Source organism: Falco rusticolus, chromosome 5 (assembly GCF_015220075.1).
Source record: "Falco rusticolus isolate bFalRus1 chromosome 5, bFalRus1.pri, whole genome shotgun sequence".
NCBI classification, from domain to species: Eukaryota; Metazoa; Chordata; class Aves; order Falconiformes; family Falconidae; genus Falco; species Falco rusticolus.
Genome location: NC_051191.1, coordinates 71412049 through 71438429, shown reverse-complemented (window position 1 = coordinate 71438429; position 26381 = coordinate 71412049). Strand labels below are relative to the sequence as shown.

The 26381-nt window shown below is 39.5% G+C and overlaps 1 protein-coding gene across 1 annotated transcript in view; it reads right to left on the bottom strand.

The window, feature by feature from the left end:
* The window catches only part of PIK3C2G (phosphatidylinositol-4-phosphate 3-kinase catalytic subunit type 2 gamma), a 208249-nt gene extending 188790 nt beyond the window's left edge, over window positions 1–19459 (bottom strand). Inside the window, 5 exon segments of the mRNA XM_037390442.1 lie at window positions 282–393; window positions 3788–3945; window positions 8935–9017; window positions 15511–16267; window positions 19349–19459. Of these exon segments, the coding sequence (XP_037246339.1) occupies window positions 282–393; window positions 3788–3945; window positions 8935–9017; window positions 15511–16173 (1016 nt within the window). The 5' untranslated portion in view covers window positions 16174–16267; window positions 19349–19459.
* Window positions 19460–26381: the final 6922 nt, after the last annotated feature.

Below are 26381 nucleotides of genomic sequence, written 5' to 3'. Positions count from 1 at the left end.
GAAAGACCAGAAGGGCATTGGAGTGAAAGAAATTAAGGTTGCACAAAGTTTACATAAAGGGGCCAGAATCTGACTCCTTGCACCAGGGCGCACCATCATCTCTGTAGAACATAATTACCATGTGTTCTGTGAGTTTCAGAAACTATACATTAAGTGTTTGGAACATAATGTTCTTACCCTCCCTATGGTTCTCTTTACATGGCACATAAGCAGAGTGCATCAAAAGCCCAGCTCGTATTACACAATACATACTCAATACCATGTCCTAATGAGATACTTACTTTTGTAAGAATTCATCAGACCCGCAAACACTTAGAAGGCATTCCTCCTGGACTGAGTGTCGATTTGTGCAATGGAGGATCTCTACAATAAAGTCGTGAGTGATACAGCCACCTGTAAATAAAGATAGCAAGAAAAATTAGTAGTAGCTTGCAAGGGAATTCCAGGCTAGATACTTGAGCAAAGAAAATAAGATATATATAATTTTTTTTTTTGCAATTCTTAACTACTGCTGCAGACTAGCTCCATCAAGAGGAATTAGATCAAGCCACACCTGATTTTTTTTCTTTTGTTTTTTAAATTTTGCTTCGAAATACTCGTCACAGAATCTATGTCAATTTTGAGGCAGTTAGCAATTTTTTAGGTAGCTATAATAAAAAGCTGAGCAACTGTTCCATGCAGAAAGGAAGAGACAAGTGGCAATGTTATTCTTTTTTTGTTTCTTTAATGTTCATGATGAATTTCTTGGTACATTTACCCTGTGAGATCATGGTCTGATGCAGAAGTTGACTCTGTTGCCTATCATGACCCAAGAAGGCTCCAGAATTTTACTTTCTAATGTTTCTGCTGTGCACACCTTTTTAGCCTAAACCAAGAAGTAGATTAATGCTATATGCATTATATATATACATATGTAAAATATTATAAGAATATTATTTAACAGTATGTAGAGTCATAATAGTATAGAAATGTGTAATATATTACATGTAATACTACATATAATGCATATAAATTAAGAAGTTCTGTGTCAGTTCGTACAATCTGCTGTTCATAAATATTCTAACATTGTGAGTTCAGCGTTACTTCATCTTTTTAAGCCATTTTCCAGCCTTGCTAATACACTTCCTCCCTGTACATTTTAGAAGAACTGATCAAAAAATGGAAAAGAATAGCTGCATAATCTGGCAGTCAAATTGCAAACATCTGACAAGTTTCATCTTTTACAGGCATGCAGAGCACACTGCACCAGCACTGATGCTGCAGGTAGGAGATACCTCTCTCTAGCAGAAAAAAGATCTGAATCTTTAGTGCAAAGTCTTCATGTAACGTACCAAGATGGTTTTACAATGCAAAATAAAAGTCTAGACTTCCTCCACAATTCTCAGGGAATCTCATTGTCTGTAGTTGATAACAAAAAAGCCAAAGTCGATTTTCTTTTCAGTTTTTCATTCATGGTATTTCTTTATTACTTCAGAATTAGCAGCCATAAGAGCTCTTACTAGAAGCTTGAAGTTTCCATAAAAATGGAAACTACCTACAGTTAAATACAAATCCCCAGAAACTAAATATATAACCAAGACTTGTGTGTTGATGAATTTACACTGGTCCATGTTCAGACAGCTACTTAAAACTGAGTCTAACCTACCAGTCTAACTGGGTTTAACGGTGTTCCATTAAATGTTACGCAGTCACCCAGAGCAGCCAATTCATAGCAGCAAATCTGTTTCAGAGCTGCTATGCTACCGTTTTAGAACAAACCAAGAAATGTAAAATTGTTTTTGCAGGAAAATTTAAGGGGATGCAATACTGAGAAAGAAACTTCAGAGAAGAGCTGACATTTCTAAGGGAGGGGGCTGAGACAAAAACAAAGCTGAAATAAAACAGAGTTGGTTACCACAAGTAGCTTGGTTTTTGCTTTGATTTAGTATTCCCCAGGGAAAAAAAATGCATAACAAATTCAAAAGTTCCTTCTTAAAATTTTCATTTTCTTAGCAAAGCCATTTTTCTTTTGCTTAGAAAGCCACTTCAATTAAACATTTTCTCCCAGTTTTACTAGTTTTAAAAACACCTAGCCCTTTGACGACATCCTGTTTTAAGTAACTCCTCATAGCTGGTTTGACGTGTAAACTGCAGTGCCTGTTTGCTAACATTAAACACCCTAAAAAGAAGAATGGCAAAGAATCTTGAACTAAAATTGTAACATGCACTTTTTTTCAGGTCACTTAAAGGAAAAAATCTGGAACTTGCTGGTATCAATCATTTGCACTCCATAGACGCATTTTCCTTTCCTTACTCTGCCAAATGTTTTTGCATGATTGAACAATTCTTTATATTAGATTCTGCAAAAAAGTGTACTCCCTCTCTCCACTTTAATTATATCTTATTGTTTACTTATCTGTAAGCAAGTTTAGGATAGGGACTGTTTCTTACATGCCATTCAGTTTTAGCTGTGCCTTCTGAAGTGTTTTTGTAAATAAAGTTAAGCAGACTGAAAATTGAACAATCTGTAGGGTAAATAAATGATAAAACATTTTCCAGTAGTTGCAACTTTGCATTACAGGGAACTTCATTGTAGATCTCTTGCCTCACTGACAGAAATGCTGGAAATACTATCTTCTGGCCCAAGTGTCCCAAGACCTTTGGCCCTTTGTTTCATGCCATCCACAAAATATTGGTTTGAGATGGTACAACCTACTACTTTTCCAGGCTTTCCAGTAACTATGTAGATGCTCCCAAATCAAGCAAACTTGTATGAATAAGTGTGTAAGTCTTGGCTATCTTATTTATTAAGATTTTATTTTTTTTTTAGTGCACATTGACTGACATTCTATAGAGCTTTGGATTTTCAGCTTTCAACCCATCAATGTAATACTCAGCCTGATACAGCCAAATAATTCCTTGACAACTGAAGGAATGATTTATTAAAAAAAAAAACAAACACAAAGAAACAAAAAAATATTACTTAAAGCAGCACTTCAGGAAGAGAGGAAGAAGACAATTTATTTCATTCTTGCATATGTTCCTTAAGAAGTAAAAATTACCAGAGCTGGAATCAAATATTCTCCCATCCACCACAGATACAGGGTGCACAGGAGCAGTGGCAGCTTCTGTCACACTAGTGACAGAATAACTTAGGTTGGGAAGGACCTCAGTAGGTTCACCTAGTATAGCCTCCTCTCCAAAGGAGGATGAACACTGAATTCATACCAGCTTTTTCAGGGTTTTGTCCTGTATGACCTTAAAATCCTCCAAGGACAGAGACTCCACAACCTCCATGGGTGAACTGTTCCAATTCTTAATTATTCTCTTTTTCTTCCCACTCAGTTGGAATTTCTTCATTCATTTTATGACTGACTAGTACTTTCCCTGACCTCTACATAACCTTGGGTGCAGAGGAGTTTTAGTGACTGCAGACTCTTAAGTCTTGGATTTCAGAAACAGAGTCAAGGCTGTGAAAATTTCCACAACTATATGGGAACTACCCCTAAACTTCAAATAAGGCACAAGCTTAAATCCCTTCTGGATCAAAGTCTGAATGATGGCCTATTTGAGACTGCCAGAATTGGTCCCAATTGTGATTAAAGAAAGCAGAGATCTACACAATAGCAAAATTTGATATTTAATGTGATTTAGATTTTACAGCACATATACTAAACACGTTTGACAAACTATACACTCAAGACTCACATAAGGCCTGCTCTTCAGTTATCTTTCCAGATAACATGCATTTCATTATCATCTCCATGGAACTGAATTGTGGAAGGATATGGACACCTCAATCACTTACCACTCTGTGAAAGAAGCAGAGGATATGGTGAAGAATCTGTCCAAACACTGATTTTGAATTTTGATTCATCAAGAATGTGGTCTGGGAACCTTCTTGCAACACTCCAGATTTTCCCCGTGTTTGTCTTCAAGTCAAAAGCAGGATAGGCATTTCTTATTCTGAAAAGAACATGTGATGAAATTATGTCTAAATAGGCGTTTCACATCTCTTATAATAACAAAATAAAAATTCTACAAAATACTTACAATAATAGTACATAAGGAGCTGTTAGGAATAAAATTTTGTGCAAAGAGAGGGAACAAGTACTGGGGTCAAAAGTGCTGTTCCCCAGGGCTCAGTACTGGGGCCTGTTCTGTTTAATATCATTATCAACAACCTGGATGAGGGTATCAAGTGCACCCTCAGCAATCTGCAGATGACACCAAGTGGAGGGGTATGTTGATCTGCTTGAGGGCAGGAAGGCTCTGCAGAGGGATCTGAACAGGCTGGATTGATGGGCCAAGGACAATTGTATGGGGTTCAACAAGAAGAAGTGCTGAGTCCTGCACTTGGGTCACACCAGCCCCACACAGGGCAACAGGCTTGGGGAAGAGTGGCTTGAAAGCTGCCTGGGGGAAAAGGACCTAGGGTGCTGCTGCTGGCTGGCTGAACATGAGCCAGCTGTGTGCCCGGGTGGCCCAGAAGGCCAAAAGCATCCTGGCTTATATCTGAGATAGTGATCTGCAATGGCCAGCAGGAAAAGGGAAGTGATACTCTCCCTGTACTCGGTATTATTGAGACTGCACTTTGAATACTGCATTCGGTTTTGGGCCCCTCATTACAAGAAAGACACTGAGGTGCTGGAGTGTCCAGAGAAGGACAATGAAGCTGGTGAAGGGTCTGAAGCACAAGTGTTATTAAGAGCAGCTTAAGGAATTGGGATTTTTTAGTCTGCAGAAAAGGAGGCTCAGGGAGGACCTTATTGCTCTCTACAACTACCTGAAAGGTAGGTCTCTTCTCCCAGATAAGATGTGATAGGACAAGAGCAAAAGGCCTCAAGTTGCACCAGGGGAGGTTTAGATTGGATATTACAAGAAGTTTCCTCACTGAAAGGGTGGTCAAGCATTGGAACAGGCTGTCCAGGGAGGTGGTGGAATCATCAGCCCTGGAAGTATTTAAAAAATGCATAGATGTGGTGCTTAGGGTTAGAAAACATGGTTTAGTGGTGGACTTGGCAGTCCTGGGTTAATGGCTGGACTTGATAATCTTAAAGGTCTTTTCCAACCTAAATGGTTCTATAAATCTATGATTCTGTGAAAAAGGTAGAAACTCAAACCTTGTTTTCATACATATTAGATAGCGTATGTATAACTACATATTTTACTTAATAGGAAAACCATCAGTAAAATCTTCATGAACTTCACAGAATCACTGCTGAACTGGACCCTCAGAGAACCCAAAAGGAGTTTAAACACAGACTTCAGCTTACACTGAGAACAGTAGAAATGAATGTGCTCAATAGGTGCTTAAATAACAGAGTTTTAACATAAAACTAACCAAAACCATGTGCACAGACAGCTGCTGCTAGGACAGCTGGTCAAAATACATACAGGAACAGGCTTTCTATGCAAAATCTTAAGAAGTCCCTGTTTTCACAGTGCTCTAGAATCCAGTCTGAAATCCTCGTTACTAAACCCTAGGTAGTTACGTAAATGTCTGTAGAGAGCAATAACTGTTACAGTCATTGAGACTCTCTGATATACCATTACCTTTAAAATATATTGCCCCTCCTCCTTCCAATTACTGAAGACCTGCAGAAACTAATTCCTCCTGAGGTAGCATTTCCTAATGAACACTGGTCACAGGTATTATGCCTGTCATCTGAGATTAAACTTGCTTTTTAAGCACATACACTCTGCAGCTGCAGGTAAGGGCACATATTGTACCAGCAGAAGCTTTACATTTCACTAATTGGCCTGAATATTTTAGTCAACAACTCAAACATCCTGTAGTAAGCATACTGCATTCTTTTTTGTTTGTTAGTTCAAGGAGCATTTTGTAGCTTCTGAGTTGGCAATGCTTTATACTGTCTCTGATTACAGTGTATTTTGAGCAACAGTTCTCTCGCATAAAGTTCTTCATTAGTATGTTAACTCCTGCCTCAGGGCTGCTGCCCAAGTCTTTCAAACACCAGCATGAACACTTTCATGCCATGTATTTCTACAAGGAAAAAAAAAGCCTAGGCTTCCAAAATTAATAATGCAATGAAGCAGTCCATTTCTTATCATGAAAAGCCAGGGGGCATGATGTTCCAGTGGGGTAGGAGGAAATGAGGCTTGACAATACTTCCAGCATGAGGTAGATTTACATGTATAGTAAAAAAATCATTATGCTACAGAGGCTGCTTTGGTGACCTATGTAGTTGATGTCGGTCTATTTTCTTTGTGAACAAGCTACACATAAAGCTCTCCCCTACAACCAAATTCACTCTTGTAACCTGTTACTGTAAGAATGCCAAGGACTGAATAAGACTGGAAACTTCAATACCCTTTTTCCAGCATCACATTCATGGGCTATGTAGACACACCGGGCATCAATCTCCTCCTCAACTTACTGGCATCTTTTCAAAACTAAATGAACCTCAACTCCTTCCCTACCCCCACACTATCTATAATTTAGGATAATGGGGGGACCGGAAAGTGTTGCTTATTTATGGTCATCTATTTTTTTTCAAGTACTTAATGGGCTTCTGGCCTGAGCAGGTGGGCAAAACACACCCATCACAAAATTTTGAAAGGTTAAGTCTTCCAAGGCATAACTGAAGTACTACTCAAGTATTACATGAAGAAGAACTTGTGCTAATTGCTTTCTGTGCTGCAACAATTCAGTGTATGCAGAAAGCACTAACATTTAGAGGGATCTGCTATTCCACAGCATTTCTTAATGCTATGTCTTTCTCTGTGGTGCAGAGTACATCCATAAAGTCAGTCGGAGGTGGAAGAATGCTGCATTTTGCAGCATTGGATCCTGAGACTATCAGTGTGGCATCTTCAAGTGTCAAACCCCTTTTAGGATGTATTCCAAAGCCACTCATGGATGAACATTCACTATGTCCATAATTGTAGAAGTAACCTGATAAAAGGATTTTGAAAATTGTTGATAGTTGTGTACAATTAAGTGTTTCAATTATAGATTGCTACCTGTACAGATATTACCTAGAGAAAAAACATGATGGGTTTCTATTTGAGCTACATGCTAGAGGTACAAGTCTGCATGACACAGAGTTTGAATTCTGAATCTTGCCTCTGATATATGAAACTGCCAGGTATTGAGATTCTTTGGGGACTGGAAGGATGCTCATTTGGCAAGTCTGAGTATGTTTGTTGTTTACAAATTTATGACATTTTTTGGTCTTTTATGTGCTGTGACATTTTGACTTAAGAATGCTTTTCCATTTATTTGATAGAAGAAAAGCAAAGTCTGTTCTTATTTTCTTGCTGGTGATACACGTTAAACAAGTTACTGAAAAACAGGAATGGCTTAATTCTATTAATCTTTTTAGCCCTGTAAATAGACTCATGTATTCATTAAAAAAAAATCAATAGAAAGCTTTTCTTGTAATTAGAGTTCAAAGTTAAATATAGAATATTTATCTGAATATCTGAGAGGAAAGCCAGTCACGTGGAATGTGCTTTCACACATCTTATGTTAACAGAGTTGGTTTGGGGTTCAGACTGATGAACTGTGGCAAAAAAGAAAACTGAGACTTATGTGAATGAGTATGTTTTGAAGGTGACCATTCACCCTGTATGAATATATAATATATTCACTGTTACTTTCAGAGCAGTGGCAAACTGGATTTTTTTTTCTTTTTTTCTCTTAAGAGAAGCAAGCTTGGCTGACCTTCAATACAGTCAATTAATTGAAGTCTAATATATATTTAAAAAAATCAGCATTCCATTTTCCAAATATTTTTCTGCAGGGAAAAGCATGTGTTTGTGCTAACAACTTGATAGCATGATCAGTGAATATCTAAAAAAGGAGAAATTAATCTAAAGATCTGTATTTCTTAGTGCTCTTGGATTTCAACACAATTTCTTTTTCCAAAGATTACAAAAGTAAAAAAGTTTTATCCAATTAAGCCACACTACTAACAGTAATGGTAAACAAAAGTTAAAGGAGTTTTTGTGGCTTACTAAGTCTCACTTTTCATTGTACAGTATATAATAATTGTGTTCTTCATCAGTCAGTTCTTCCAATCCTTTTCTCCTGCTCCAAGCTACACAGGCACTAATATTGTGCAAGGCAATGGCAGACAATGGATCTTCAGTTTCACACACTATAAACCACCAACACTGAAGAGCTAAATGTACTTATCACTGATAAAGGGGACTTCTAAGGCAGAAAATATTCTTAGAATTAACATTCTATTAACAATCTTTAAATCAAAATTAGGAACTCTTTCATATTTATGTAGATACTGGAATTATGGCACAGTTCAGGAATGCAGGGTGTGGTGGGTTGACCTTGGTTGGATGCCAGGTGCCAACCAAGCCACTCTATCACTTCCATCCTCAGGAGGATGAGGTTGAGGGAGAAAATAAAATGAAAAAAACACCCTTGGGGGTCAGGATAAAGGCAGTTTAATAAAAGCAAAAGCAAAGGCCAGGCATGGAAGCAAAGGAAGACAAAAGATTGTCTCTACTTCCCATCAGCAGGGAATGTCCAGCCGGTTGCTGGGAGGTAGAGTTTCAGTACACACAGTGGTTGCTCTGGAAGACAAATGTCGTATTAACAAATGCCCCTATTCCTCCTTCTTACTCATAGCATTTATTGCTGAGCAGATGCTATATGGTATGTAATATCCTTTTGTTCAGTTTGGGTCCTCTGTCCTGGCTGTGTCCCCTCCAAAGATTTTGCCCACTCCCATCCTACAGGTGAAGGGAGAATGCTGGAGGGAGAGCCTTTATGCTGCGTGAGCACTGCTTAGCAGTAGCAAAACACTGGTGTGTTATTAGCTACCAATATAAGCACAGCCCTGTGAGGGCTGCTATGGGGAAAATTAATTCCATCTCAGCCAGACCCAATACAGAGGGATAACCAATCCGATTAATATATAAATAAGTGAAATGTCATAGTAGGTTGAATAAAGTTTTTTCATTACTTACTTCTCCACTGCATTGCAAAAAGCAACTGTGTTCTCGTTACTTCCTTGATTTGCTTCAACCAGCTGGATAGACCAACTTGTAGCCTAAAACATACCAAAAAGACACCAGAAGAAGCAGAGTTCAGTTATTTAGATAACAGAAGCAGAAGGACCATAAGGCTAACCTTGCATTTAGTTCCATGAGAACTAACTTTCATACATCATCATCCCTCCCCTGACATGATGGAGCTCCAAATAAGCACAAATAGCAATCTTTTGACTGCACTCTAAATGCTTTCAGAGAAAAAAACAAAAAGTCAAAAAACATCCGCTACCCTGAGTTTAGCAATTGTTTTTTTCCCCTCCGTGAAGAATACAGGGATTCCAGACAAAGCTTTCAAAATTTATCCAGTGACAGAGCAGAGGTAACTCTAAATGCAGAAGATATATGCTTAGTTTACAAAAGGCTGGGGGGGTGGGGTGGGGTAAAGAAGGTTATGCTGCGCTGAGTTTTAATCCTTACTTTCTCTCTTTCTGCCCTTGAAGGAAGCTCGGTATCCCTTCAAATTCCATGAACCTGTCGGGCAAATCCCTAAGACAAGTAACAGGAAGTGAGTGTATTCTGTTGAATATGAAAAAATCCCCAGATACTTTCTCTAAACTTGGGGAGCACAGCTGTGAGCCACTGCTTTGGGTCAAAGCACCCCCTTGTCTGTTTGCCATAGTACCCTTCACTCAGAACATCACCTCCAAGAAAGAGCTTAATGCTCTTATGTCTCCAAGCCCATTCTGCTGTGGTACATAAAGACAGATACAAGGTTCAACTAAGCCATCAACTTTTAAGCCCCTTCAGAGAGAGAAGCAACTAATGACATGTCACAGAAGAGGAAACTGAGATATGGTGAAAGGTGTGTTTATCATTTTAATAATAATGTATGTACAAGTATGTAACTTATAACATTAATAATAAATAATATACTAAATTCAAGATTTTTTTTTCCAATATACATGAAAAGATGCAGGCTGGGAAATTTTAGTTACAGTTTAAAAGATGGCATGAGTATAAAAGATGAAAGATCTGTTGGGAGCTGGCTAGTGGGGAAATCACAATGGCAGAACTGAAAGCACAAAAGTTACAACTCTTTTATGGATACCATCAGTCTTGGGTATCACTGTATATAGTATTTTCATTAACCGCAATAGCACAAGCATTAGGAGAGTGCTTATGAAATTTAAAAGTAAGCAAGCATCATCAGTAGAGGGAAAAACTGAAATATCTGGTACCAAAAAAATGGATAACCCTCAGGGCTGAAATAAGAGTGAAAATAAATTTAGAAGTACAAATCAGTAGTCCATCACCCCCTGATTCTAAGGACTGCTGAAAAAAAGCTCCTTCAAAAGTCACTGAAAACCTAGCATCTCCACTGGTTCATTTTTTTCCACCTTGGTTAGACACCTTACAATTGACGTCAGCAGACGGTGGTAAGAACTTCTGGTAGAGGTTCACTATTTAGAAATTATGAATAATTTGTTAACAGTAATGGTCTCCTAAAATTATGTAGTCATAAAAAAAATGCCAGAACACAAACAAACCCCATTCCTGTTCACATTTTCATTAGGGTAGACAATTCCACAAAAAGGTATATTTGACAAGGGTCTAGGAAGTTGGCATCTGGAATGTTGTGTACCCCCGTGTTCCTGACAGAGGAATTAAATCCAGAACAAGCTCAGAAAGACATTGCTGTGTTTGTGAGTGAGCTCTACAGCAGGAGCACAGCTCACAGAGCACAAGTGGGAAGGTAAAGCTGCCACACTTGTTGCAGTAGGGGTGCAAAGGCAACCCAGAACCTTCACTGAAGACTACGCAGTGATGGTGGTGACATGCCACATGGCACAATCTTCATCATGGTGTGCAGAAACTGACCCTGTGGATAGCAGAGGCTAATGCACACAACAGAGCTCCAGAGGAAGGATACTGCAGCCCCGGTCTCTGTCTGTGGGGCTTGTCGAGTGCCTCTCGCTGGGTCTGGGAGTGGCAGCGGCTTCGCTGGTGGGAGCTGTGCTCTGGCTGCAGTGCCAAGCTGCTGCTGAAGGAGCTGCAGGAGGACGTGATCAGCCGGAAGAAGAGATTAACAGGGACTCTGCAGAGTGAAGAACCACCCAAGCCCTGTGCTGCAAAGGAGGGACAACTCAAGACTACCCTACAGGAGCAGTGGATGGAGACTCCCACAGGAGCAAAGGCTGGAAACCTGCTGCTTTCAGCAACAAACAAAAAGCTCTTTTTTGACCCGCAGTTCTGTCATTACAGAGCAGGTACAGTGCCCTAGAACAAGTGCATGAAAAAGAAAGGTAGTGGATAAATGAAAAGCTAAGGAAACTAGGCCACAGGTAAGAAAAGATGAGGCTGGGACATAACATTGATACTAAAGGAGCAAAACTGCAATTGTGAACTGAGGAAGGAGGAACAGAGAGGACTTGAGCAAGGAGAGGGCCAAGACCAGGAAAAGATGATTGACCATGAGAACATGGGTATGGATCCTCAAGTTCATGGCTTGAAGAAGAATGTGATTAGGTAATTATTAAAGGATGGCAAAAAGGAGCTTGACAGACAAAGCTGGAAGCTGGACCCTCTCCTGCAGGAGACAGGAGCCCTCTGCCTCTCCGTGCCTTTGCTGGCAGCATTTCTGAGTGAATCCTAATGGCAAATAAAAATATTGTGCAGACTAGTAATAGTCTACACAGAGGGAATCAATATATCATTGCTAACTAATACAAACTCATTCTGGCGGCAGAGGTGTACATAGTAGTTATATAGGTCCAACTCCATTTATGAATCATGTGGATGAGAGCTTTAGTTTTGTCATTTCTCTTTTCAGGTGTCCAGAAACTACTTTCTTCCCATTGCATATAAAGGTAAAATATTAATTACACAATCACACATTATTTACCTATAGGATTCCACTCTCTGCTCATTGCAAATATCTGAAAGTGTGCAATGAATGAGACAGAGAATTGTGTATGGAAAGAACTGATGACAACAGGAATAAAGTAACAGAGTGCATCCCTGGGTAAGTGGAATCTATCTTTTCCCATCCACAGATTTCTTACATTGTGTGAGTCAAGTCACCTGAACCATTGTCGTGTTTTAACCCCAGCTGGTAATTAAGTACCACCCAACTGCTCGCTCACTCCCCCCTCACACAGAGGGATGGGGAGGAGAATTGGAATGTGAAACTCCAGGGCTGAGATAAGAACAATTTAATAATCAAAATAGAATAAAAATGAAAGAACAATAATAACAATGATGACAATAACAGTTATAATGAAAAGGGGAAGGGAAAGAATAAAATCCAGAGGGAAAGGAAGAAAGAAACACGTGGTGCACCATGCAACTTCTCACTGCCTGCCGACTGATGCCCAGCCAGTCCCCAAGCAATGACCTGTCTGCCCCAGCCAACCCCCCAGGTATATATACCAGGCATGACGTCCCATAGTATGGAATATCCCTTTGGCTAGTTTGGATCAGCTGATGTGGCTGTGTCCCCTCCCAATTCCTTGTGCCACTCCAGCCTTCTTGCTAGCAAGGCCGGAGGAACTGAAAAGTCTTACATCAAAGCCAAAACACAGCACCGTTCTAGCTCCTGAGAATTAACTCCATCGCACCTGAAACCAGGACAACCATCCTTCCCAAACTTGAACGCTAATTGTGTATTTCTCATTTCTGGAGCACCCAAACTGAAATCATGGAGTTTAATCTGATGGTTGGGCTTGGGTGAAGAATTGAGTCTTGCTAGTTATTCTGAAAACTTTAGATTCTGAATATTGTACATGGAACAGGCAAATCTATTGGATACTTTTAAAATTTTATTTCCATTTTCTTTCTAATACAGATAAAATAAAATGTCTTTTCACAGGGATGTTATGAAGACAGTTTCTTTAATATTTTTTAACATCTGACTTCATGATGACAGGGCTAGAGAAAATTAATGTTTCCTTTATTACATATTTTTATATGAAATATAAATATATATATATTTATATTTCTTTTATTACATATGGACATATTTTGATTAGCACACATTCAATAAAGCCAAGGGCCATACAACTGCATCCAAGAGCTAAGGATCAGAATGACAATATGATTTCAGCAATGTGAATATTTCACCTTGCATACCTATGACCTATCTCAATGCTCATCTCCATGTTTCAGCATCCTTTCCATTTCGCTCTGTCTGCAGTCTTGGTTCTTATCTCCTATTAGTCAGATGTATCATTTACTCAACTCATGCTGGCTCTCACCAATCCAGTATGGGCTTGTTCTCTTTCTTTTACTGTCATGTTCCACTTTTCCGACCACTCTGACAGTCTTAACATCAGCCCTGTCACCCCACAGTCCTCCTTATCTTTTCCACTCTCAATCCAGTAGCAATGAGTTACTTTTACACAGGTGGTTTTTTTACCCTTCTCTCTCTCAACTTTTATTCTCCCTTTCTTACCATCTCAAGGTTCAGTCCCTTGCCTTGGCTCTCTTTCTATCCTGACATGGCTGTTTTTCCCTGAAGGAATTCCTGTGACCACACTGATTTTTCTGCTACAAATCAATTCTCTCCTCTCTCCCATTTCTTCCCCTTCTAGCTAAACAGCTCAAATACTTCCCTGACTTAATCAAATCCTCCCACACATTCGATTGTAGCCGCCCTTGACTCACTCATCTCTTCTCTTCCCTCCCCTATAATTCTCTCTTCCTCTGTCACAGAAGTGTTCGTGCCGGTTCTTATAAGGCTGCTTTCTCTAGTGCCTCTTATTCCCATACCACAATTTAATCTCCTCATGCTCATTTGTATCTCACTATTTTCTACTTTTCTCATGAGAAGGCTTGTTCTTTTCATCATGATGTCAGCATGCTTTAGTTTTCCTATCAGAAGTAAAAAGCAACAACAGCCTTTTGTCTCTCCACCTATTCATCCCCTCCACTTTTGTATTCATCACTGAACTTCCAAAATGTGGTGCCCAGGATTAGTTTTAAGAGTTCTTGCCCTCAGATGTATTCCCCGCCCCCCCCCCCCCCCCCCATCTGTCTGGGTCTGTGTATGTTTACTTCTATAGTTCTCCCTATTCACAGACATAGAAACAAGTCAATCAAGTGTCTCTTCCCCTTTTTTTTATGATGCTGTGATCACTGAGAGTTAAAAGCAGATGGTGAACCTAAATCGTCTTTTAATATTCATGGTGCAGAGGTATCCTGTAGGCTATTTCAGGATTCCTATAATGATTCAGAATGCTAACAAGGACTAGAGAAAAGGGAGGATTTATCATTTTCTTTTTGCTTCTCTATGTCAGGATTTTGAAAGAAAGAAAATGAGAAGAGATATAACATCAGAGAGAGTCATGGGAGTCCCATAAGACATCATTATTAAAAACAGCAAAACCACGAATGGAGCTATGAACACCCGATGGAAGGAGGAAAAAAAGAAGTATTTGCTTCAAAAGGACAGCTAAAGACAGAGCATGTGTTATAGGACCTGGCTTCCGCAGTTATAGTAGATACATCTGGTTTTAGAAGATAGTTATGTATGCACACGTAAGTGCATGCAGAACATGGTGAAGGCAGGACTTAATATGTTTCATCTGTCGGGATCGGGATAGGTCTGCCAAACTAGATACAGAGACAATAATCTGGCTCAACAGAAAAACAGATTCAGCATAATGTATTCTTATTTTGAGTCTCAGGATTCATATCAGACTACAAAGGTTTGTTATCTCTCTCAGACACATCTTACTCTATATTTCTGTATTTCTCCCTCTGTGGTAGTTTTATGGTTCAATGAGCCATAAAATGAGCCTACTGGAGCATTCTAGACCATAATCTAGATTCTCTTCTGGTGTAAAATGGCAGGTTTCCATTAGAGGCAACGGAGATACTTCATTTTATACTAGGTGAGGAACATAGTATACTTTTAAATGAAGTCTTTTTTACTAGGTAGGTTGGAGAAATACATTGACATTTTAAGTACAAGTTGGTTAAAACATGAAACAGCTAGGACACAGATTCTGCCCATATAAAATCCTCATTAGCTAGCCAGACTAGCCACCTCCCCTTCAAAAGTCATTTTTTATGGTCTGCTGGGTTCTCTTCTGATATTAGAATCAAAGGAAAAAGATGCTTGGAGGTTTTCATAATATATAAAAATTTCCTAACTAATCATGTACTGTTTGTTTAAGAGCATTCTCCTCATAAAGATAAAAAATTAGGTTGGAAATTATGACTGCCATGAAATCAAGATGCACAATTATTGGAAAACACACCTGACACTTCCCTGCATCTCTGTCTTTGGAAGCAGTAAAAACCAAATAAGAAGTGAATAAGAAGTCTCACAGTTGCTTTTGGCCAGCTGAATTGCAAGACACATGACAGACACTCACTGCAAGAGCAAAAGCTTTTGCTTCCCCCAAGGTATAAATGTTTCATTTTGTATAAAGTCTTTAAATCAAGTGCTTCTAATCCATGTTGCATCAGTGTAAGTGAATACACAAAGTGCAAAGACACGAGTAAAATTTGAGAACCTTAAGCACTATTAATGTAAGAAAATTTAAATACCCCTCTGTCACGTCCACAGCTGCTGGGCCAGGTAGGTCTTATGTCACATCTTCTTGAAGTTTCAGTTAAGCAAGCTTCCCAAGTTCCACTTTCATCTCCCACTTCTTGTCCAAACTGATAGTTGTCTAAGAAAACAGGACACTGAGCATCCACATTGTCAAAGCCTATCTGCAAACTCAGACTTGTGTTGCGTCTTTCCACATTTGAATCAAACACATTTGTGGCTATACTTGGACTATTCCCTCCATAGGCTTCTCTATTTTGACTGTAGGGGTAGGGATCCACCAGTGAGGGGTTTATGCAGTCAGGGAGTAAAGAAGATCTGAAGCCAACCACTGGTGACACTGCGCCTTGTTGCCAGTGTGAGAGAGGGTTTCCAGGGTAAAGATCACCATGAGCAACTACAGGCTGTTCACAATACTGCTTGTCAAGCACGTTCGGACCAAAGATGTCTGAAGGGAAAAGAATTTCTCCATGATGATGTGAATGTGATGAACCATAAAAAAAAAATTCATTGCTGACTTCATCAACTATTCGATCAAATCCTAGATGGATCTCTCCAGCAGAACCAGAATGGTACATTGGGTAAGATGCTTGGTGCCCAGCGTGTCCTTCAAAAAATTCCTTGTGTGAGAAAGGCACCCTCCCAAAGTACGCCATCATTGATTCTTCTCTTTGGTCTTATTAATCCTCAGGGAAATCTTACAACAGTTCCAAGGTCAAGAGAGTAATGTTCAGAACTGGAGCTACGCACACACTGAAATGAAGCACATAACAAAAGTTAACCACCTAAATATCTATTATAATGAAAGCAGTACACTTCTTCAGTCTTTTTTGGCTTTAGAGCTTTCTACACATGGTGGAAATATTTTCTTTATCAGAAGGTTTAATATTCTGTTGCCTGATCCTCATTTCCAGACTTTAAAAATAATAATAATAACAATAATAATAATAGTTATTGTAGTTATCCTGGACTCCTAAAAAGCTGCAACAGGATTCCTGAAACAATTGATCTAAATGCTAAGATACTAATTCTGACAAACATTAAAGAAAATCTCCATATTATTTCCATTACTTGACACTTGTATAGCACACAATGCAGGAATCTAAAACAAGCAGGTAGGAAAGCTTTGTATTGATGGTTTCTTTAATGGCAGTTTCATTCACATCTTTCTCTTTTTTGCACTGCAAATTTCTTCATATTCTACTACTTTTTATCCTACTGCAATCAGGCAAAGAAAGTTAAGTCAAAAAACATAGAAGACACAGATCTCCAATTAACATTCAAAACACTACAACCCAAAAGCTTGGATATGGCATATATAAAGGAAAACAAATATAAATAAATAAATTTCAGACTTTTTTGTTTCTTTGTTTTTCAAAACAGATGTATCTTCAAAGCCTGAGGTTGCATCTTTTTTAGTAAATTAACAGGCAAAGGCATGAGCTTCTGCAGAAGCTCAGCATCATTCACGCTGTTGCTCACAAACTTCCTGATATGACTTTGGCATGTGCCAAGCAATAGTTCTATGGTTCAGATGGGCAGCATGTGATGGAGACTGCTGTCAGCAGGCATAAGGATATCTTATTTAGGAAGAGAGTTTAGCTCTAAAACAAAAATTTATTCTGGGCCACTTGTCCTCAAGGCGTTGGCCTGTTTCATTTACTGATACAGATGTAGCCTAAAAATACAAATGACACAGAATAGCAATACTACATGAAGTACACAGTTCTGCTGGATACTTATCACCTAAAAGAAACATCTGATTTAATAATTCAATTAAAAATATATACTCCCTGGGGGAGCGGGGGGAGCCATCGAGATAAAAAATGTGCTCAGAAATTGCTAAGGCTTAGATCCACAAATAGCTTTTCCAATATGTCCCCAAAATCTATACTGTATTACTTTAGATAATACTGCCTTGCAATGAAAATCTATATTGCAACAGAAGGTATTCATCACAACTTTATTTATTATTGTTTCATTTGAAGTCAAACTCTAGGTGACATAGACTACTGTCACCCACTGTGAGGAATGAGAAAAGAAACAAAAAATTAAATAGGTTGAAATGAAATCTCCAAGTTAGAGGCTGAACTATTCTTTCAAGCAGTCAACTTAGTGATTCCATGTGTTGTATGCTTTGGTTTGCTTTAACTGTGTTGAGTAACAAAAGCATTTATGAAGTCACACTAAGCCAGATAACCAAAACGTTGCATGCCAATTTGAATGGTGATCTAAGCATGAACTTCAATTACAGTCTCTGCAGCTTTCTCTAAGAGTGAATCCTGAGGTTCACTATGTTTTTAGATTAAGACGACACCCTTTTTTTTTTCCAGAAAAAATTAATAAGCATAATAATAAGACTTTTTTAAATGAATTTTTCAACATTTACATCTTCCTCTTTTTCTCATTACTACAGCAGGTAAGTAAACGAAAACAAGAAAGAAAATTATATATTCATTAAATCAAGAAAGAGAACATATTTTATTCTTTATTTTTTTGATCTTGAAAATTGGAATATTTCAGGGAAAAAAAAATAATAAAAGACTGCTATCTCCCTCCAGCTTCATTTTCCTTAATAAAGTTTGGCTGCCTGGAAGACAATAATTGAGGTACAGAAAACAAACAAACAAACAAAAAAAAAACCCAACAAAAAAAACCAAAAACAAAATAAAGAAAAAACCAACAACCTTTTATGACCTTTCAGCAGTTTTGAATTTTTTTTTTCTTTATATTTCAGACAAATTCAGTTTATAATGACACATAAATGTCTAACAGCTCATTCACCCCTAAGGCTTTCATGTACAGCATCCCGTATTTCTCCAGCAGACAAATATTCACACACACCCCCCACCTCCATCTATCTGTACATGAATGCTTATCTCCCGCACGCTCCATACTGTTCAGCAGAAGTATTGCCTTCCTAGTCATCTTCAAAAGTATACAATCTATCTATAGTGCCAAAGGCTGGTCTGTGCATTCTGCTTCCCTGTTCTCCTCAGGGGGCTGGGAAGGCCACGTAAGGAACCAGAAGTCTACACAGTGCAGTTGGATCCCTCTCCCAGCCCGGATCACAGCAGAGGGAGGGCCTGGCAGGGAGCAGGAGCTTGTACAGCACCGTTTGTAGCACTGCATCTCTCTTACATAAGCTTGCATTTAAAAGGAACCATTAAAACTGGAAAATAAGCATGCCATGTTGTAAATCTAGGTGGTTTAAGTCTTACCTGCTGGTTTGGTTTGTAAGATTCGGCTCCATATTTGGGCCAAATCCTGTTCCTTTTCAAAACAGCGTATGAACTTCAGGAAATTATTTGGCTTTTTGCCAGCAACTATTACTCCATTTGAACCACGCAAAGTACATTGATAACACTGAATTTTCAAAAATCACTTAGAAGGCAAAATTTATAATGCATTAAAAAAAGTAAAATTAAGTTTTAAGATTAATTTTCTCTGCCTTGCATGCAGTTTCTGAATTCACATTTTAGAGGGTTTGGGATTTTTTCCCCATGGCTATGAATCCTTCCTTTTCCTTTTAAATGACAGCTGTGTTTTCACATAATCCTATGGTTCTGGGACTGGGGGCTTTAAGGGAGAATCCCAATAAACACTGTAAAGCATTCACTACAAACCAAGAGATTTGACAGCATCATGCAATGCTCACAATGATGTAGTTGCCGTCCAAGCACACAAAAATACTTTCCTTACTTCAGCATGCACATGTGTTCTAGTACAAAAGCTTCGTGCACTGTGGGCTCCATTTTCCCTTTTTGCCAGAACCCAGGAGGAGATAACTGGACCACTTGCTAAGCCGTAAGAATATTTCTTGCAACTTCTTACCTGAAATACATAATTTGTTAGAAGAATATACAGTCTCCTATGTCTTCCTGTTCACAGACACATTTAGATGACCTATGTACTTTCAGTATGAAGGGGGTGTAACTTTCCATCAGAAGCATTCCTTCCTGTTTAACCGGTTTACTGTGGTAATGATTCTTTCCCCTGTCTTCCTTCAGGGAAATTTCAAACTGCAGTAACAATTAAAAGGTAACACCTTATCTGTCCTCTCTCTCAGTTTGGGAAATCAACCTTTTTTTTTTTCTTTCTTTTTTTTTTTTCTTTTTTTTTTTTTTGTCTTCTTTTTTTTTATGAGCAGGGTAGCAGATGATCTCATACTCTCAGTACAAGTACCAAACATGTTTAAAATAACAAAAGAACTTCTCTAACATAAAGACTTGCCTTTTAGAAAGGTTTCTTTACAAGAACAGGATTCAGACGTTTTACTGTAGACCACCTTCATGCAGCTTCCATCTTATCTGCACTAGTGGTGTGTGCTCCAAAAGGAGTGCCTAGCTCTGCTCACAGGAGAAGGGGATGGTACAAATCGTGCATGGCAGTGAGGTCCTCTGGCTTTGGATCCTCAGTATGCAGAGCTGTGAGTGTAATGGGGGAAGAACCTCCCTCATGCTGGGATATTTCCCAAAAACCGATGAAGCCTTGACCCTCTGAAAAGGACCTGCTGAAGAGCTGGAGTAAATACAGCACCGGTCACAAACATCTTCCCATACCTCAGGGGCCCCAGGACCCTCCATAAAAGGGAGCAGTAGAGGCTGCTTCAGGCACAACACAGAAGAAGTTCCCTCAGGGACCATCTGCCTTCACGCTTCATACCATTCCTTAAAAAGGTATAAATTGCCTGGCTGAAGTGCCATTCAGAATTCACACAGAATCCCAAACCTAGTCTACTCTGAGGCTCTTACAGGCAGGAAATCATCCTCAAAAATAGTGAGGGAGTCAGTACCAATGAAACAATATTTCAGTTATAAAAAGCCATACAGTAAGACTGAACAGATTAGGATAAAGCATTTAAAGTTAATAACTAATCTCAGATATTTTACATCTGATAAAGTGAATGAAGTAATAATTTGATAAAGCATTACAGGCAAACTTCTGCTCTTCAAACTATAGCAAAAACCTGTCAGTGCTGTCATTGTGATTTCAGAGTTAGCCAAGGTCAAAACTTTTCAGCTGGTGAAGGGAGATACATGTTTTCTCGTATATTCTCCAACCCTTAAAATGTCAGCTTGCTCCACAAACTATTTGGTGGCACTTGTACCGTACTGTAGTCATTGCCAGTGATTACTGTGAAGCGATCCTGAGAGAGAGGAACACAGCAATTTTAGGAGCTGCCGTTTCAGAGTTTATGGCAGTGTGATGTTGCTTCATCCCGCAGTGATTGGACACGGTAGAAGGAGGAGGACTGAGAAAACAGAGGAAATACACATGGGAAGAGCTTGTATTCCCAAACACAGAAGGCTATATGCGTCATATGGACTGAGCTGGGATACGTCCCCCTCTCTCCCCACAATGATTTCCAGGACAAGGTTGTGAAGGTTTTACTGGGGAAACTGAACATTTTCGGGATTTTATTAAGCTTTTAAGGTGGCATCTTTTTTTTTCTGTTTTCTCTTTCCCATCGATGTAGTAGGCAGGGAACTGCTGAATCACTTTCTACATTAATTCCTCCTGGAACGCCCAAGCATTGCCTCCTCCTTTTTTTGCTGGCATGTGGGACAAAATCTCTAGAGACAAAGAAAACTGGATACTCCCTGGGATGCCTCCTCTCTCTCTGTTAGATACTCTCGCTGCTCCACCACCCGGCAGGAGCCTACATCTCACCCAGCCGAAAGGAGAATCATGCATTTGGTTTAGCCACGTGTGAGCGTGCTCGCACCAGCCAGGTCTGATAAAAAAGCTGCGGGTAAAGAGCTGGCAAAATAGTCGCTCGAACACACCCCAAGATGAAATACAGCATCTTCAGCAGGCTTTTGCTCTCAGCGTTGCTCCACACACAGTTTGGAGCTTTCCCAGATCACACCCTTGCATCTGAAGCCTTGAGGCTTTGAGCAATAACAGGCTTGCAAAGGGAATGCAGCGAAGTGTTTCAGCAATCCGGGGAGCCAGAAAACGGGCTAAACAGAAAGCCAGTGGGGACAGTGCTCATTTCATAACAGATCCAGGCATCTGTGTTCCTATTCTCCAGTGCCACCTACTGTCATTTCCCCAAAACTCTGACACAAGGAGCAGAGATCGCTGTGTCAAGCACAGTGGCAACTCAGTTTTAGGTCTGGCTGCAGGGAGTGTCATCATATCTATTATCACCACTGAAAAATCTGGCCCCTGTCAGAAGGTTGCTCTTTACAGGAAAGATTCATGATTGCTGGCACCCTGCTTGAAGGTGGCGTGATGCTACTTCTCTTAGATCATTGCTCCTAAGTACTGCTGCACCAAGGCAATGACAAGGTGTTAGCAAAACTACGTAGGTACAACAGGGTTTTCCCACATGCTGGTGGAAACACATGTCAAGATTTTATTATGTTTAAGCAGCAGACAAACAAGAATTCTGGGTAAAAAAAAAAAAAAAAAAAGTTAAGATCTGCTTTTTTGTATGAAGGCCCTTCTTTATTTCTCACTTTACAAGCTTCATCAAACAGGGATTGTGCCTTCTTACCTGTTTAGTAAAACCCAGCAGAGTAGATGCTGCTGGACAAAGAAAATTAAAGTTGCAACAAATACAATACAGTGGTTGCATCATTGTCAAATGATTCATCAGTAAAGCAGACATTTTCCATAAAGGGCAAGAAGGACTACTCTGTTCTGAGAACACTCCTCACCCTCTATTTACTCACAGAACAAGTCAGGGAAAGGACAGAGAGGGAAGAGGGATAGGGAAGTAAACTTTTACTTTTCCAAGAAAAATGTATAGAAAACATTTTGTTTCACACAGAAAACATTTTCAGGGGCTCTACTGACACTTGCATATATTAGACAAAGTTACTAAGTTACCAACACCCTCCTGGGGTTTAAAATATGTTATGAAAGATCAGCATTCACAGACTGCAAAGCTAGCCATGACTAAATGTAGACCGCGGGTTTTAATCTCTCCTTTTATTTGAACATCTTTTGTACTTTGATCCTCTGAAAGGAACGGCACACTTTAGCAGAGTTGTTTCAGTCAGAAACAATTACTTCAGCTTTAAAAAATCAAATTGCTGAGAAAATTAAGTGCTGAAATGGAGAACAGTCTTATTACAACCACCTTATAACACAGAGTTAAAATAAAACAGAGGCAGATTTTTATGTGTATATATACATTTAAAGACACTCTCATATATATATGTTTATATATAAATTACATAAACATACATGTATATACATACATATGCAAACATATGTATTATGTGTATATTTATATGTACATACAGATTTCTTTATAAAAGCCTAATATATGTGTATACATACATAAAAATGCCTAACAGACACTAAATGACCCAAGGAAAGAGCCTAAATGCTTCAGAAAAGAAATCAAGCTACAAGTTTAAGCTAAGAGAGTCAAACATCCCAAAGCTGAGCAGTGCTTAAAGCCAAAGCACTTGTTCATAAGGCTTTAATAAATTTCACTTTGTGCTGTTTTCTTCCGTTTCTCTTACCTTCTGTGATTTTTTCCATTGTTTTCTTATGCTATTCTTTTCATTTCCCCAGTCCAGTGTGCCTGCTCAATGGCTTTCTGTGAAATTCAGCTTTGTCATTCCAGTGTATTCAATAGGGTTTGTTTACCTTCCAGAAATCGTTCATACCATAGACTGTACAAATATAAAAACACAGTCTTGTGATACCAGCACATTGTTAAGACAAGCTCCCTAGCAACTACAGCAGGCTTTTTCCTATGGAAAACTTAGTGAGCTGGCTCATCATCATTCCTAAGACCCCCTCCAGTTGCAGCTCATGGTGCATGGGGTCTCCAATGTTGCTAGAGCTGGGAGGACCTAAAGCACAGAGCTTGACCACTCTGGCAGACCTGAGCCAGGGTGCCAGAGCCAAGGTGACTTTGTTGTATTAGCTTGGCCGTGCTGCCTCAGAGAGCTGTTAATATTATGATTACCTTGAAAAGGATCTGACTTCAGTATGGTTTTAAATTCAGCTCCTAAGCGACCCGCATAAGAGGGAAAGGGAAATGGTAATAAAGACCCACTTGCACTCATTGCTGGGTTTTGCTGTGAGTGAATCTTTGGTTCACATGACATGTCAGGCTTGTTCAGTATTCAGATGAACTAGTAGGATTGAGTCCTTTTCTCTTATTGATGCCACAGGTACCTTCATTGAGATCAGTGAATTTATAAAACCTTACACTATATTTATACTATAAACCAGTACATATGACATTATAAGCTAGTATATACTGTAAACATAGTGTAATATCTGAATCAGCTCTACTGTCTTTATCAAAGAAAATAAATTAACAATTCTTTAAGCATAAAAATACAGGCATCTAAAACCAAAACAATAGCTTACTTACACAGTATCAAGCTTGTCTCAATTTGCCTTTCCACAAGGATGCTTTGCTTACATTTGCAGTAGTGCACCTATTGCAGCAGTACAACATCTTAAATAATACAATTTTTTCTGAATTTTCCCTGAAATTCTTGAACATGGGTAGCTTCTTATATCTTTCTTCCAACTTTAATTTTACTGTCATAATTGCTCACAGTATGACGGAAACGCTTGCTTAAAAAAACACAAAACAACAAACAAACAAAAAACCAAAACCCATCACCATATGGCTTTTACAAAAAAAAAAAAAGTTTGTGGGTGTATATATAATTTTTAAACCGACTGAACAGCATTCCTTATATGCAATACAGGATATAAAGCATCTGTTTAGATAGCTAATTTGCCTGCATACTTAGGTTGCCTGTGCATGCCAGCAAAGCATTCATTACTGTTTTCATTAAAACTTTACCTGCAGCATGAAAGTGAACAATAATTTGCTTGAGTTTTCACATAAATAATACAAAGGTACTGCTTACCTCCAATAAAACTTATTTCTGCAAACTGCTATGTGGAAATTAAGCTCACAGCAGCCCTCCACCACAATTGAACTGGCCCATGAATGGGATACTTGCAGCACTGAGAATCCAGCTCCATCGATCACCCCGAAGTGCCTTCCCCATCAATGGTATCTGCACAGATTATTCTCACAATAGCAACTGCTCTCTGTTGTGTCAGGTCCTGCGCTACCCTGCCCATGGTTTTGCTAATAATGTTTTTGTATTTATGGACCAAGAGAGCAACAGGGAAGACTCTGTTCACTGGACCTGTAGAATTAAAGAGGTGAGGTGCATCCACTGAGGCTGAGCAAGATGCTCACACTGCAGCATTTCTGTAGTTATAAATGTACAACCTACTCAATGATTCCAAAGGTACTCATTCCATTGCAGCAGCCATGACCTAGATTTGTGTTCTGACTTTTGGGCAGCTGAGCCAACCCTTACTGCTTTGACAACCCTCTGACCTTCCTACCTTGCTCTGTCTTCCTTTCAAGTGCAGAAATAAATAGATGCCAAGAAAAGAGTTAGCAGCACAGTGCTTCACATTGGAGGGGAGCTGCTACACACATACGACTTGGTGTGGAGTGGGGGCAGGTGGGAGGCTGGGGAGAAGACTGCAATGCACCAGGCAGGGAGGGCAAGAGAAAATTGTTCTGAAGCAGGTATACCTCAGGGGAAGATGAAGAAGGGGTTAGTATCCATGCACAACGGTCTCTGCAGGTGCCTGGTATCTTCCAGGGACAGATTCCCAGCTCACAATGAGATCAGATCATCTGGCAAGCACTGGGTTAGGAAAGAAAGAGAGAAAAGCAAGAAAGCGCTCTACTTATCCTCCCCCCCACCCCCACCCCCATCCAACAGCCCATGAAAAACCCTCATTCAAAAAGTTCACTTGTCTCTACATAGACAGTAATTTCATGGTACTTTAGGGTGGGGGTTGGGGGAGTTAACTACCATAGGAGAAACAAATAATAGCATCCACCACCATGGCCTACAAGATGGCCAAACCCACCATGCACTGATGACATGAATGCAGATAGGGAAAGTCACGTTTTTCACCACAGTTGCTGGGGGAAGTGACAACCAAGAAGCTCTGGAGTCAGGTACATTCCTTACTTTCCGCTGTGATGTCTTGTCACCCTTGTCTCACCAACCTATGGCTAGCTCACTTCACTCCCCTTTGAGGTTCATGCAAAATAAGAAATCTCAGTTCAGAAGAAGTTTTAGACTGAGGGTGGCAACCCTGTTACAAAGAGTTACATCACAAGCAGCACAACCATCTTCCTTCTCCCCCAAGGAAGGGCTGAACTTGACAGACCCATCTGATCCCAAGCATGGGAACACCAGACTGCTCCTTCCAGTTCGGGCAGTGCCAGTGTGGGCGCTGTCCTGACGCAAAGCTCTGAGCCTGGACACCTGACAGCAAACCTGCGGCATTCAGGTCAAACCTGAGCCTGGGGTATGCCTAATAGCAAACAAATACAGAGCTCACTGTCATTTAGGTTTTCATTAAGGGTTGGTTGTTTTTTGGAGGAGGAGGGGACAGGAGTTTCAGCATGTAAATCAGTGCAATTTAACCCCATAGGTTGAGAGAAAAAAAAAAGAAAAAGAAAAAAGAAAGAAAAAAGGAAAACCAAAGAAATCTGAAAACACCTGATGTTCAGGTGCTGAGGTGTCATCTGCTCAGAAGCCTGTACTGCAGGCCTCCAGGACAGGGTCTAAAATAAGACATCATGTTGCACCACAGTACCATGCTCTTCCTTTGAGGCTTAGTGTCAGAGCAGGTTACAATTGATGGCTACATAAAAAGCTCTATTCTGGAATTTGAAAATATAATCATGTTTTATCTTGATTTTGAAAGAAACCTTATTCAAAGAACTCCTTGAACATCTGCACTTACTTCTGGCTGCCTCAGTTAACTGTGTCATGCCTACATTACAGCGGCAAGTCCAGAAAATATCCAGACATTCTAGACTGAGGCTGGA